We start from the raw sequence: 14940 nt of genomic DNA, 5'->3' as shown, positions 1-14940 counted from the left end.
TAAAGTCACATTACGATTTTATGGTACTAATGTCTTCAGACAGATCTTCCCGGAAATTGGATTCTTCTGCGAAATCCGAGAATCATGGATTCCGGTTTTCCTCTTCGTCGAACCCCCTAACGCACTCCGGTACTACCATCATCAACTCGTCTAAATGCTAACAGTACCATCCAGGGTACTTCGAGTTTTTGTAGCGTAGCGGGGCATAACGTTGCATCAAACGCGCGTAACAGCCGTTCTCTTCATTACTTCAGTTACTTTTCAGAGTACCGAAGAACACAGTACCACCTGATGGTACGTGAGAAGCGAGAGGCGGCCTTCAGATATTCTTTTGCATATTTAAACAGGAGTACGGAAGGTCTAGGTCGAGAGGGGTATTCCTAAACGCCGGAGGTACTGAATTTTTGGTGGTACTTCTTCGATTGGCAGTTTAAATATAATATTTTTAAATAGACGAATATTTAGTGTTGTGATTGACTTTTAGTTTCAGTGGTGGTGATGTTTTCGTCAAGGATCATTTTTTATTTAATCTATACCATATTACAAGTGGTAAGTACAATATATTAATTATTATAATATCATAATTTAATATCACTATATTACATAGGTTTTTGACATTTTTATAGCTACATAAAACAGATTTTTAACCTTTTGTACCATTTTACTGATTTGTTGTTTAAAATTTGCGGATGTGATGAGATCATTTGGATTACAATTATTTACACATAAACACTAAATGATTTTGCAATGGTGTGATGACACCAATAGATTTATATAGCATACATCACAATCTCTCACTTAAAAAATCCACAAGGAAAATAATTACCTCTAGCTGGCTGTATACCATTAATCACAAAATATTTGTTTAGTAAAATCCTGTATAAAAAGTATATAAATATTTATTAAAAGTCTCTTAAAGGGGCACACCGCAATCACAGAAAGTTTTCGATCTGAAAAGATCATTATCAGTCCTGAAACTTATTTCGGGTTTCAGCACTGATGATAGTGATGTTAGAAGAGAATATTCTCGGTCATAAAATTCTCTCGAGAATATTCTCGGCAAAAATTTTCTATATTTTCAAAAACCGAAACAAAAATAAAAACTAGATACGGGTCAAATTATTGTAATTTAAAAAATATGTAGGTATATTGTTTTTGCCAATCCCATGAACCACTAGCAAGGGTGTTTACAGTGTCAATATTTATTGTTTTGGTGCAATATTAACGTGCAAATAATTAGAATGGTGTTCATTTAAGCAGAGAAGAACAAGTTGAGGAAACTGAGTTTGTAGATAATTTAGTAACTTTAAAATATGGTGAGTCGGCTGAAATAATGGCAGATTTAGCACTTTATCGGTATAAGGAGATATTTTTTGGAAAACTATACGTTGTAAAATCAATTGAAAAACTAGAAATCATATGTAGTCCGTTCTTTAACGGTAAAATATTGCAAAACCTCTAAATTTTAAAGAAGCGCTTGGATTGACATGAAATTTGGCATACACATAGCTAACGAGTCAAAGAAAAAAGTGATATTGTGCCGATATGTGCTTTTGCCCTGGGGGTGGTCTTCACCCCCTCTTGGGGGCGAAAAAATATTCGTCCAAAGAAAGTCAGGAAATGGATAAACTGGCTAATTTCAAGTAACTTTTGTTCTATAGAGTTTTTTCGCCAAGTCAATACTTTTCGAGTTATTTGGCAGTGAATATGTTCATTTTTTTAACAAAATAACCACGCTTTTAGACGGTTTTTCGCAAATAACTCAAATAGTAAGTATTTTGTCGAAAAATTTTTTAGCAAAAATATAGCCTGTAAAAAATTAAAAAAAAAAGGTGTATATGTCACGTCTCTACACCTAGTAGAAGCAGAGTTATACCTAATAAAAATAGGTTCCTATTCGTCAAATTCCAAATGGAATACTTTAACGTGAAATTACCAAAAATTAAGCACATTTCGGGGAAAACTCATTACAACTTATTTAAAGTGTTTAAAGAAAGCTTCATTTTTGTTTTATAAAAAAAAATTCCAGCATCAAAATTAAACAAGTTACGCTCAAAATAAAGTTAGTCCCTTTTGATTTTCGTAAAAAAAATCGAGAAAATCACCCCCTAATTAGTATCTTAAATGAACTTAATCGTTACGACTTCACAAGTTTCTTGACTCGTGTATATACTGTTTATATGATCTGTAAGTTTCATCGGTTCAAAGTCCTTATTATTGAAAGGGCTGTAGTTAAAAGGGGTTGAACGAGTCACTGATCACGAATGTATGCAAATTTAGAAACACCAAATCTTAATCAATTTTTGTCTAACAGAAAAACAAAAAAATACATGATATTCAGAAAAGCAAATCTGACTTTTTTGTTTTTCGAGATTTTTGGTATCTCTAACAATTTTTAAGTTATTTTGAAAAAAAGCATATTTTTCAAAATTTAAATTTTCAAAAATTTAATTTTGAAACCAAATTTTTTCAAAAATAAGCACTTTTAATCGATGAAACTTACAGATCATATACACACAACATAAATAAAATAATTTGTGGAGCGGTAACGATTAATTTCATTTAAGTTGCTAACTAGGGGGTGGTCTTCCCGATTTTTGTTTGCAAAAACAAAAGGGACCAACTTTATTTTGAGCGTAACTTGCTTAAATTTAATGCTAGAAACTTTTCGTAAAAACAGAAGTAAAGATTTTTTTAAACACTTTAAAAAAGTTATAATGGGTTTTCCCCAAAAAGTGCTTAATTTTTTGGATATTTCACGTCGAAATATTCTATTTGAAAATTGGTGAATATTAATCTATTTTTCATTGGCTATAACTCTGGTTCTACGAGATCCAGAGACCTAATGCGTACAACATTTTTTTTACTTTTTTATAGGCTATATTTTTGTTAGGAACGTTTTTTTCGACAAAATACTTACTTTTTGAGTTATTTACTATTTACTAGTTACCTTCAAATAACTCGAAAAGTGTTGACTTGGCGAAAAAGCTCTATAGAACAAAAGTTACTTAAAATGAGTCAGTTTACCCATTTCCGGACTTATTTTGGACATATATTTTTTCACCCCCAAGAGGGGGTGAAAGTCACTCCCAAGGCAAAAGCACGCATCGGCACAATATCACTTTTTTTCTTTGACATGTAAGCTATACGTATGCCAAATTTCATGTCAATCCAAGCGGTTCTTTAAAATTTAGAGCAAAAACCGTGAAAGAATGGACTAGTGGTGAAAAGGTACATGTTTCGGAACAAAATTAACTAAAATAGTAGTTGATATTATTAAGCATGCCTTCATCCAGTGCAGCGACTGAAAAAGTTTCAGTACTTATGGTTTTTTTATCCAATCCTCTAAAAGAAACCGGCTCACTGCTTAACGGGCTCGTAAGGGAACTTTTATTGATAACAAATTAAAATTGTTAGACGTAGACCAATCCATGACTGAGGCCACTCGTGAAAAACAAAATCCCACAACTCATCAGTACATTGAAATGCAGATTTTAGATGACTAGGATGAGCTAATGATAGAAATAGATTCTGAATCTCAGGCTGAGGTCTCATCTTTTATCATACCACATCGATTTACTGTTAAGAAGAAAATTTCATTTTTTTATCAAAGAAATTTTGTGTTTTCTGTTATTTTTGTATTGTTTTATATACAAGAACACTGTTGTTTTGTCTCATAATTTTTTATATAATATCATGATTTTTAAAACCCTATTTTTCATCTTCAACAATATTCCTAAGTGCGTCATGGGGTTCATTCTCAGAAAATTCTCCATATCGAGAATATTCTCGAGAATATTCTCCGATTTTTCATTCTCGAGAATTTCCCAACACTAATTTATGATGAATTTCTTGTTCCTATTTATAAGCAATTCTTCTTGTTCATTGGCGAATTGATACCTCTGTGGAAGATTGTCACTCCATCTTTTGCGCGGTCGGTCGATACTTCTTCTACCGATTGGAGATTTATCTCTTACTATTTTGACCACACGTGGTCAAAATCTCGTTGCCCCATTCTGGTAATGTGGTTGTTCCATTCTTTTTTTCTATTTAGTGTCCATTCGTTTATACCCTGTACGTTACATTGTCCTCTAATATCTTCGTTACTTTTTCGATCTCTCAGTGTATTTCCTGTAATTCTTCTCAGTACTCTCATCTCTGCCGTTTTCAGTAGTCTTTGTGTTGTGACTGTATCGGGTTTTGTTTCTGATGCATATGTCATTATTGGTCTTACATTGGCTTTATAAATTCTTGACTTCATCTCAGTGTTAATATGTCGGTTTCACCATATAGTGTTATTAAGGCATCATGCCAATGATGATGATCTTTTCAGATCAAAAACGTTCTGTGATTGTGGTGTAGCCCTTTAAGGGACGTTTAATAACAAGACCTGTTTGGACTTGTGGTATATCTTCTAGTTTTGTATCTTCTCCTCCAAATACCGTTTGCCAGAATTATCCTTAGTATGATTTCTTTCGTTATGAATTTCTCCTTTGTCATAAGGGATCCTAAATATGTGAATTTCTCAATGTGTTACATCTCATAAGTCATTTTTAGGGAGAATGTGACTTACACCGTTTGACTTCTGAAGCATCCAATAAGATTTATATTATTAAATGTTATTTCATTAGTACCTAAAGTATGATAAAAATTAAATAGGGAAGGAAGTCAATGAGGGTATTTGGCTCCGAATTCCATCCTACTACATCGATTAACTTGATATTTTCACAGTAAGTAGGGAATAGCTCAATAAACAAAGTCTACCCTATGCCGATGTGCGCTTTTATCTAGGGGTGGTTCCCACCCCTTCTCGGGGATGAAAAATGTTTTGGGTAAAATAGCCACGGGAGAGGCTAGAGAATCTAATTTTAAGCAAAAACTGTTTTATAATTATTTTTTGAAAACTCAATACTTTTTGAGTTATTCGTGGTTGAAAATTGGCCATTTTCATTGAAAAATGACACCTTTTCGGACGGATTTTTGCGAATACCTTAAAAACTATGAATCTAACAAAAATACTATATAAAATATTTCTGTAGGTTATAAAAAACAAAGGGATTCGTTCCTTCATAAATCTTCTAGTTAAAATGCAAAGAGGGATATGGTAGGTAAGAAGAGTTTGTTTTTTTGCTACATGCTCAAATCGGTGAATTCAACTTGAAATAACAGAGAAACTGTCGATTTTAGGTGTATAATGAAACTAATAACTTTTGTAGTGCTTGAAAAGACGTTTAAAATGAGCAATACTAAATGTCGATTACATTCAAACTAAGCGAAATATTCTGCAAAAAAGTTGATGACTAATGTATTTTAAGAAGAAATGAGAAGTATGTATATTTAACCTCTCATCCATCAGAATTTAAATACCTCGGTTTTCTTTTGCAATACTTTTTATTATAGTGTTATTTCTATGTTCAAAAAGTTGGACTGGATTAAAATGAATGGTTTTTGAAAAAACTAAGATCAAATTATAGAGCGCATTTTTAAATTTTCTTAAAAATCTTCTTTTTCCTCCATGTAACTCGAAAAAGATAAGAGATACGAAAAAAAGATCCCACACAAAAATGTAGGGGTTTTTCAGACAAAAATTTTTTTTATTTTTCATTACTGTATCTCTTATCATTTTCAAGTTACATGGAGAAAAAGGAAGATTTTTAAGAAAATTTAAAAATGAGCTGTATAATTTGATCTCTTTTTTCAAAAACCATTAATTTTAAACCCTTCCAAGTTTTTGAACATATAAATAACACTATAATAAAAAGTATTATAGTGTAGGAAACAAAGGTTGAACCTTGCAAAATGGACACAAGTCCGGTTTTATTTTTTTTCTGGTATATCAAGGGGTGCTTATTATAAGACTAACTTTTTCTGAAAAAATTTCGCCCCGGAACCTCCCTTTTCACTCCTTTAAAGGGGGTAGTTTGTGGTTTTTGCGGAACGTAGCCCTTCCTGTAACTTTTACAAAAAATTTCTTTTTTAGAAATATGAAGCGGACTATATTTTCTACGATTTATTTTCGACACCATCTCTCTATCATCCACTGTTTAGCGGGGGTGGCGCCCTAAAGTTGACAAGTTTTTAAAAAGGATGTTTTTAAAAAAAATATATTTTTCCCTAACTGTAACGGAAATTAAGAAGAAATCCTGGAGCAATTATTCACAAATAATTGACTGATTTTTTGGTATAGGTTTCACTTAAGGGTAATTGCCCTTTTTTTAATTACAGGGTGTTACATTTTAAAAAACCTCTTTTTATACCATCTGAACCGTTTATGCTAGAGTAAAAAAACTTTCAGCGATTACCCATGTACTGGTGCTATTTACAAATTTGTATAATGCACCCCCATTTTTTTCCTGGAACCACCCCAAAAAAAAGAAGAAATAATAAATAAATTGATTTTCTTGGAATCCCTCACACACAATGCACTTTATTAATATGCTTCATATATCATTTTGTGCACGTTATTATTACCCATACATGGACACCAAAAGCAATTTCCTAGTGCAACCCCTGTAGCAAAAAAAAATAAATAAAATGGGGGGTTGAAAATTTTTTTTTGTTTTTTGCTTTTTGATCTATATGGGCATATGCTTCATCAATAGTGCTTTTCAAAAATATATATGGTTATTGCAACATCTGTGCGAAAACCACCCCTATCCTTGAAAATATACTGCAGAAACTACCCCTATCCCTTGGCGAGCATGTTTTTACGATTTTCTCATTACCTATGTAATCTTTTTAAACAAAACTTATGCAAGATTAAAGACCACTATTTACTCTAAAAATTATGTCCATTCATTTTTTCGTGTAAGCAACCGTTACGGCACAGTGGCGCCGTAAACCTCATATATGCTTTGGCGGGCTCCAGTTTTTGTTTTTTTTTTCGTCATCTTTTCGTTTTATTGATAAAGTACTTATGCAAAATAAAACAACACAGTGTAACCTACAAATTATGACTCATGCACATTTTACATTCTTTGCTCCCCAAAGCCACAGTGGTGTTCCAAAATAAATTTTTGCATATTTTCGCCACCTACATGCATTTTATTGCATTAATGCTACCTTAACAGCACAATATTTACCCTTAGGTGGTCGCTACGCAGTGGCGGATCCAGGGAGGGGTGATGAGGGTGATCTCCTCCCCCCCTCTCAAACCAAGTGATATTATATTCAAAGATTATAAAAATATTCATTTATTTTTATATAAATTTAACCAATTGGCACCCCCCTCTTAACGATGCTGGATCCGCCACTGTCGCTAAAGCATAAAAAGTCATTCTTATAAAAATAATATTAATATAATATAAGTATTTCAATAAAAATAAATGAATATTTTTATAATCTTCAAATATAATATCACTTGGTTCGAGAGGGGTGGGGGTGATCGCCCCCATCACCCCTCCTTGGATCCGCCACTGCTTAGCGACCACTTAGGGGTGAATATTGTGCTATTAAGGTAGCATTAACGCAATAAAATGCGTGTAGGTGGCGAAAATATGAAAAAATTTATTTTGGACCACCACTGTAGCTTTGGGGAGCAAAGAATGTAAAATGTGCATAGGTCATGATTTGTAGGTACACTGTGTTGTTTTATTTTACATAAGTACTTTATCAATAAAACAAACAGATGACGAAAAAATAAACAAAAACTGGAGCCCGTCAAAGCATATATGAGGTTTACGGCGCCACTGTGCCGTAACGGTTCCTTAAACGAAAAAAATGAATAGGACCTAATTTTTAGAGTAAATAGTGGTCTTTAACCTTGTATAAGTTTTGTTTAAAAAAAAATGAATAGGTAATGAGAAAATCGTAAAAATATGCTGGATAAGGTATAGGGGTAGTTTCTGCAGTATATTTTCAAGGATATGGGTGGTTTGCGCAGGGATGTTGCAATAACCATATATATTTTTGAAAAGCACTATTGATGAAGCATATGCCCATATGGATCAAAAAGCAAAAAACAAAAAAAAATTTTCAACCCCCCATTTTATTTATTGTTTTTGGCTACAGGGGTTGCACTAGGAAATCGCTTTTAGTGTCCATGCATGGGTAATAATAACTTGCACAAAATGATATATGAAGCATATTAATGAAGGGAATTGTGTGTGAAGGATTCCAAGAAAATCACTTTATTTATTAATTCTTCTTTTTTTTGGGTGGTTCCGGGGAAAAAATGGGGGTGCATTATACAAATTTGTAAATAACACCAGTACATGGGTAATTGCTGAAAGTCTTTTTACTCTAGCATAAACGGTTCAGATGGTATAAAAAGGGGTTTTTTAAAATGTAACACCCTGTAATTAAAAAAAGGGCAATTACCCTTAAATGAAACCTATACCAAAAAATCAATCATCTATTTGTGAATAATTTTCGCAGCATTTCTTTTTAATTTCCGTTACAGTTAGGGAAAAATATATTTTTTTTAAAACATCTTTTTTAAAAACTTGTCAACTTTGGGGCGCCACCCTTGCTAAACGGTGGACGATAGAGAGATGCTGTCGGAAATAAATCGTAGAAAATATAGTCCTCTTCATATTTCTATAAAAGAAATTTTTTGTAAAAGGTACAGGAAGGGCTACATTCTGCAAAAACCATAAATTACCCCCTTTAAAGGGGTGAAAAGAGGGGTTCCGGGGCGAAATTTTTTCAGAAAAAGTTAGTCTTATAATAAGCACCCCTTGATATGCCAGAAAAAAAATAAAACCGGACTTGTGTCTATTTTGCAAGGTTCAACCTCTGTTTCCTACACTATTATAGAAGTAAAACGATGCATTTACATTTTGGTGAGTGGAGGTTAAAATTACTTCTCATTTTTTCTTAAAATACATTAGTTATCAATTTTATTTGCAGTATATCTCGCTTAGTTTTAATGTAGTGAACCTTTAGTATAGTTCATTTTAAAGATCTTTTCAAGCACTACAAAAGGTATTAGTAGCAATATACACCTAAAATCGACCGTCTCTCTGTTATTTCAAGTTGAATACACCAATTTGAGAATGTACCAAAAAACAAACTATTTTCACCTACCATATCTCTTTTTGTATTATAACTAGAAGATTTATAAAGGCGTGTCTCTTTTTTTTTATAACCTACAAAAATGTTTAATATAGTTTTTTTAGTTAGATGCATAGTTTTTAAGGTATTCGCAAAAAACCGTTCGAAAAGGTATTATGTTTCAATGAAAATCTCCAATTTTCAACCACAAATATCTCAAAAAGTATTGAGTTTTCAAAAAAAAATTATAGAACAGTTTTTGCTTAGAATTAGGTTCTCTAGCTAATTCCGTGGTAATTTAACCAAAAAATTGTCCACCCTTAAGAAGGGGTGGGAACCACCCCAAGATAAAAGCACACATCGGCATAGGGTAGACTTTGAATTACGAGATAAGTAGATGCTAAGCCAAAAATTTCATTAAAATCCATGCAGTAGGATAGAATTCGGAGGCAATATCCTATTCTTGCTCCCATTGACTGGCGTAAAAGTAAAGTTAGAAATAGGGTGATAAAAATATTAACTTCTACAAAATTTTATGCATACAAATAAATAGATTATTTTCGACAAAAATGTTCACTTTAAAGTTGAAAATTGTCTTCAGTGAAAAGCTACATAACAAGAATCATTTTCTAATTAGAATTAGATTAACAATTTTTTTTAATTTATTTATTACAACAAATTTACAATCTACTCAGTATTATAGGAGTATTTAGCAAATATGTTGACTAGTATGTGGCTTGTAGCGGGTACCGTCCATTAACGGTTCTCCAAGTCTTCACCTATTCCCAAGGTTTTCGCGCCAGGTTCTATGTAGACGTCTAGTAGGTAGTCGTGGTTGGTATAGTTCTCTGATGATTTTGGGAATCGTTTGTGGCACTTCTTTCTTTGGCTCTGTTTGCTTGAAGGTCAATGACTTCTTTTATGAATGGAATACCAAGATCATTGTGTATGGTATGGTTGGAAACGTACCAAGGAGCATTGGCTATTGTTCGTAGGGTTTTCGACTGGAAAGTTTGTAGGATCTTGGTATTGGAAGGTTTACTGCAACCCCAGAGTTCAATTCCGTAAGACCAAATGGGTTTGAGGATGATCTTGTAGATCAGTATTTTATTCTCGAGTGATAGTTTCGACTTAATTCCAAGTAGTCAGTACATTTGTCTAACTTTTATATTTAGCTGTGTCCGTTTGGCTTTGATATGAGTTTTGCAAGTAAGCTTCTGATCTAGATGCAGCCCTAAATATTTTACTTCAGATTTTTGTGGAATTGGTATATTATTGATGTGTACTGGGGGACATGTGTGTCTTCTTGTTGTGAAAGTAACTGCTGTCGATTTTTCGGCGTTAACTTTAAAATTGACAAAATTTAAAACTTATATTGGAAAATTCAATGATCAGTCAGAATGGAAAATCTATAATATGTAAGATTTTACAGTGCACGTGTAAAATGTATTTTTTTATTTTCTCTGTTTCATAATAATTTTCCCTCATATAATTTTTAATACTTAAGGGAGTAGGTAGGTAGGTAGGTAAGAACGTAAGATTGGTCCAATGCTATTTAAATGCATTAATTTTTTTCGAATTCTGAAAAAACTAATAAATATTTTTGAAAAATTTAGACGCAGTATTAAAGATTACATTATTACGAAGGGTCGAGAGTCCCTTAGAATGAACAAAAAGTTTTTTTTAATAAAATATTTCAAATTAAAAATCACACTAAATTTTCTTCTTTTTCAACCCTGTAACTTATTCAAAAAAAAAAACGTTATAGAAGTTTTCAGGAACTTTCGGCCATCTGTACTAATGTAATCTTTCTGCGTTTAAACTTTTCAAAAATACTTATTAGTTTTCTCAGGATTCGAAAAAATGAATGCATTTAAATAGCATTGGATCAAGATTTTGCGCCTACTCCCTTAAAAATTGTATCCACGGCAGTCTTGGTTATATTACTCTCCGAATGAAAAAGTTCGTAAGTAGCGAAATTAGTGCCAGTATTTCCACTATTTCCAGTGGGAATAAAAGATTAATGATCGAAATTAATAGTCAAAGAACCAAAATGTCTATTAGGTACAGATTAATACTATCTACAGAACATTAGAGCAGGTTGGTTTTAGAGCAGGATATGGCACGAATGATCATTTACAAGTAATAAATAACTTAATAGAAAAGAGTGTTGAATATAACAAGCCATTAGTCCTGATATTTATTAACTACGAAAAAGCTTTTGACAGCATAAGTCATCAAAAAATGTTAAAAGCCTTAACAGAGTGTCGTATAGATCATCGCTATATAAACATTATTAAATACATCTATCAAAATGCGACAACAAGCGTGAAACTGGCAGATAAAAAGACCAACGCATTTAAAATAAAACGGGGAGTGCGATAGGGAGATACCATTTCGGCAAACTTGTTTACAACATTATTAGAGCATATGTTTAAGAACGCAAATCTGAGTGAAAAAGGAATTACATAATATCAACGGAGAAATACTTAGTCATTTGAGATTCGCTGACGATATTGTTATTTTGCTGACAGCATCGATGATGCAGTATAGCAACTGGAGAAACTATGCCTAGCCTCCTTACAAGTTGGATTCAAAATCAACCATACAAAAACACAAATCATGACAAATTTTGTGTTAAGCGAAAAGATTTCAGTAAATGGCATGCCTATTGAAGAAACCACCTCTGATAAGTACTTAGGGCATGAGATACGCATAGAAAGAGATAATCAAACGTGCGAACTAAGCCGCCGCATAGGACTCACTTTGGTGGCAAGCTGAGCTATGTCCTTAAGTCAGAACTGATTATGTGTCTCAAAAGAAAATTCTTTGATCAGTGTGTGTTGCCAGTACTTACCTATGGTGCAGAAACTTTTACAATAACCAAGAAAGTTGGTAAGAAATAAAATTTGTGTTACCCAAGGAGCCATGGAATGCTCAATGTTAGGCATTTTTCGTCGGGATCGAATTACGAACAGGGAGATAAGACGGAGAACAGGAGTGACGGATGCCATAGAAAGAATTATTACCCTAAAGTGGAACTGAGCTGGACACATAGCAAGAATGTCGGATAACAGATGGACATGGCGAATAATACACTGGAAACCAAGACAAGAAGCATATCAAAGTAGAGGTCGTCCGCCAACCAGATGGTTCGATGACATAAAACGGATCGACAAAAACTGGATGCAAACAGCACAAAACAGAAATTCATGGAAAAGACTGAGGGAGACCTTTATCCAGCAGTGGATAGATCCGGGTTGAATGATGATGACAGAACATTAAGTGGGCCCGTAGTAAACTTTGGCTGTGAAATATGGGTAATGACGAAAAAAGATGAAAGCCAACTCAATCGAGAGAAAGACGCTGACAAAAGTATACGGCCCGTTGCAAGAGGAGGACACGGCACATGGATAATCAGGAGATACGACGAAATTAACGAGTTAAATGAAGAATATTGTAAGATTTGTAAAAAGTCAAAGACTGTCATGGCTGAGACATGTCAAGAGATAAGAACATACAAAAACAACAAAGAAAATATTACAATGGGAACCGAGAGAAAGATGAAAAAAGATAAGCCAGAACGAAATGGTTGGATGACGTGGAAGACGACCTGGAAACTATGAATGTAAGAAAATGGAGGAGAGGGGCACAAGAGAGGCCTGAATGGAAGGATATATCGTGGGTATACTGCAAAAACTGACCAAGTCAATTTTTATCGATTTTTAGTTTATGTGACCAAGTCACTCCAAAGAACTCACCGAATACCTGAAAAAATTCCCAAGGCAAAATTATAAGGTTTGATCCCGCAACACACATAACATACAAATGTCTATGTCTGGGTATGCGTATCAACAGACTGGAAGAAATGAACATGTTGACTTGGTCACTTTTGCATGAAATATGATTCATATTTTAATCATGTCAACATTGAACTGCGACAATTGGATATTTTATGACTTGGTCACTTTTCTATGTTTTAGTTTTATCTATACGTTGTATGTTTATTTGTTGAACGATCACGTGTGGGAAAAATAGATATTAAGTTTATCTTTCATTTTATCGTATAAAACAACAATTTAAATATTGTGCACCATAATTTTTTAGAATCTAGGCATTCTTACATGGAAGTAGATTACATGCACAGTGCCATAGAAAATGCTAAAAAGAATGTTCCAGTATACACTATGCATGATTAGTTACACATTTTTAGACTGGCCGAAACAAAAAAAGTGATGCATATAACGTACAGGAATTAAGGTGTCATGCTTTTCTTGATATAAATACTCTAGCTGCTAATGTAGGTACCCTTAAAAATAGAACCATTGACGAAAACTAAAATCGTGTTAATTGGCTTAAAATTATATGTATGTGATATGAAGAAGACAAACCGCAATATATTTTTTAAGTACAACTATAGTGATCCAGACTTTCTTATGTTCAATGTAATTGGGCGTACTAAACGAGTTATAAATCTTATAAAAGAAATTCAACTACTATTTTACTCCAAAGAAATTCTTATTTCTAAACTTAAAAAGCAGGATCTTCTAAAATTGTGTAGACAGGAACATCTCCCTCTGAATTCCATGCTTGGGTATCAGTCAATACCATCAGAGTGGGAAGATGTTGCTCCAGAGCCATCAGTATTGTCCGATTCGGATTCAGATTAATTCTAGTAGAGAAACGTTTACGTTTTTGTTATCAGTTTCCAATTTAAAAAATAAAGTAAATGTTTTTATTTGAAACTTCAGCCTTACACTGTAAATAAATAAAATTAGAAGTGTTTTCTTTATGATTTATTATTGATAAATAAGCATCTTTTTGTGACCATGATTTAAATTTGAGCAAATTTCTACATCAAAAGGTGACCAAGTCAATTTTTTTTCGAAAAACAAAAAGGTTAATGCGATTTTTAGAGCTACTTGGAATCACTAACTTCAACCATTTAATACCTGGAAAGAAAAAATACATATCCTTTTAAAATGATTTAAAAAAAAAATCAAATAAAATTACAGAATATTCAACATCAAATATCTCGAAAGCACGATATTTGACTTGGTCAGTTTTTGCAGAATGCCCACGATATATAGCCAGGCAGGTAAAGACCCATCTGGGGATATGATGCCAAAAAGAAGAAGAAGAAGAAGAATCGCCGAATGACAAAGGAGGCACACAAAAATAAAGAATCGGTGTTTTTTTTAAATTTTTTCAATGTATTTCGATGCAATAAGAAATAGAAGGAGAAAAAATATGTAGTAAAATATAAATCAATAATAGCGAATGTCGATATATGGCAAAGAAAAGAAAACATGGACACAATAACGGATGATTGAATAATCATCCGGGCCAGCAATAACTACCTTGCAAGGAATGCACTGCAGGAACCAAAATATAAGCGCCAAAATGAGCTTGTGTTCTGCTGGTGTTATACAAAATACCTACTAATTTAAAAAACCGAAGGATGCCTTGGCAGACTGGCACTTGGTACGCTAGCGCCAGGACTTTTAATAGTAATATGCATAATGGACGAGTGATGGGTACCCAATCTACGAAGAAAATTAAAATTCAGATATTGGCTTCAGGGTCCGCCAAGGTATCAAAAATGTTGTCTCAGCATTTATATGTATTGAGGATAATAGCTTCCAAGTTTTTCTAAAAATATTTTCAACTCTTTTTAATTTTCCTGCGGATACGTTATGTTTTTGCAATCATATTAGTTATTCTTCTTTTTTATTGATGCTATTACTAACAGTTAAATATTTATTGGCAAGGACTTACCGTAAGAAAGCATTGCGACGTAATAAAATTAGTCAGGAAGTAATATCCACGAAGAGAGTGTAACATGCTGCCAACTGTAATGCTATTTTACAAAAAAGTAACAACATAAACGATGTCACAGAACAACCAATCAATATAAACGTGGAACAGACCAAAAAGGCAGGTAAC

General features: G+C 33.1%; 1 protein-coding gene across 1 annotated transcript in view; it reads left to right on the top strand.

The window, feature by feature from the left end:
• The first annotated feature begins 211 nt into the window (after window positions 1-211).
• LOC114327280 (uncharacterized) overlaps window positions 212-14940 on the top strand; it is a 198457-nt gene continuing 183728 nt past the window's right edge. The window contains exon 1 of the mRNA XM_050646622.1: window positions 212-549. Within this exon, the coding sequence (XP_050502579.1) occupies window positions 499-549 (51 nt within the window). The 5' untranslated portion in view covers window positions 212-498. The remainder of the gene's footprint in view (window positions 550-14940) is intronic.

This window comes from Diabrotica virgifera, chromosome 3 (genome assembly GCF_917563875.1).
Source record: "Diabrotica virgifera virgifera chromosome 3, PGI_DIABVI_V3a".
In the NCBI taxonomy this organism is placed as follows: Eukaryota; Metazoa; Arthropoda; class Insecta; order Coleoptera; family Chrysomelidae; genus Diabrotica; species Diabrotica virgifera.
This window is presented reverse-complemented; position numbering and strand designations above follow the sequence as displayed.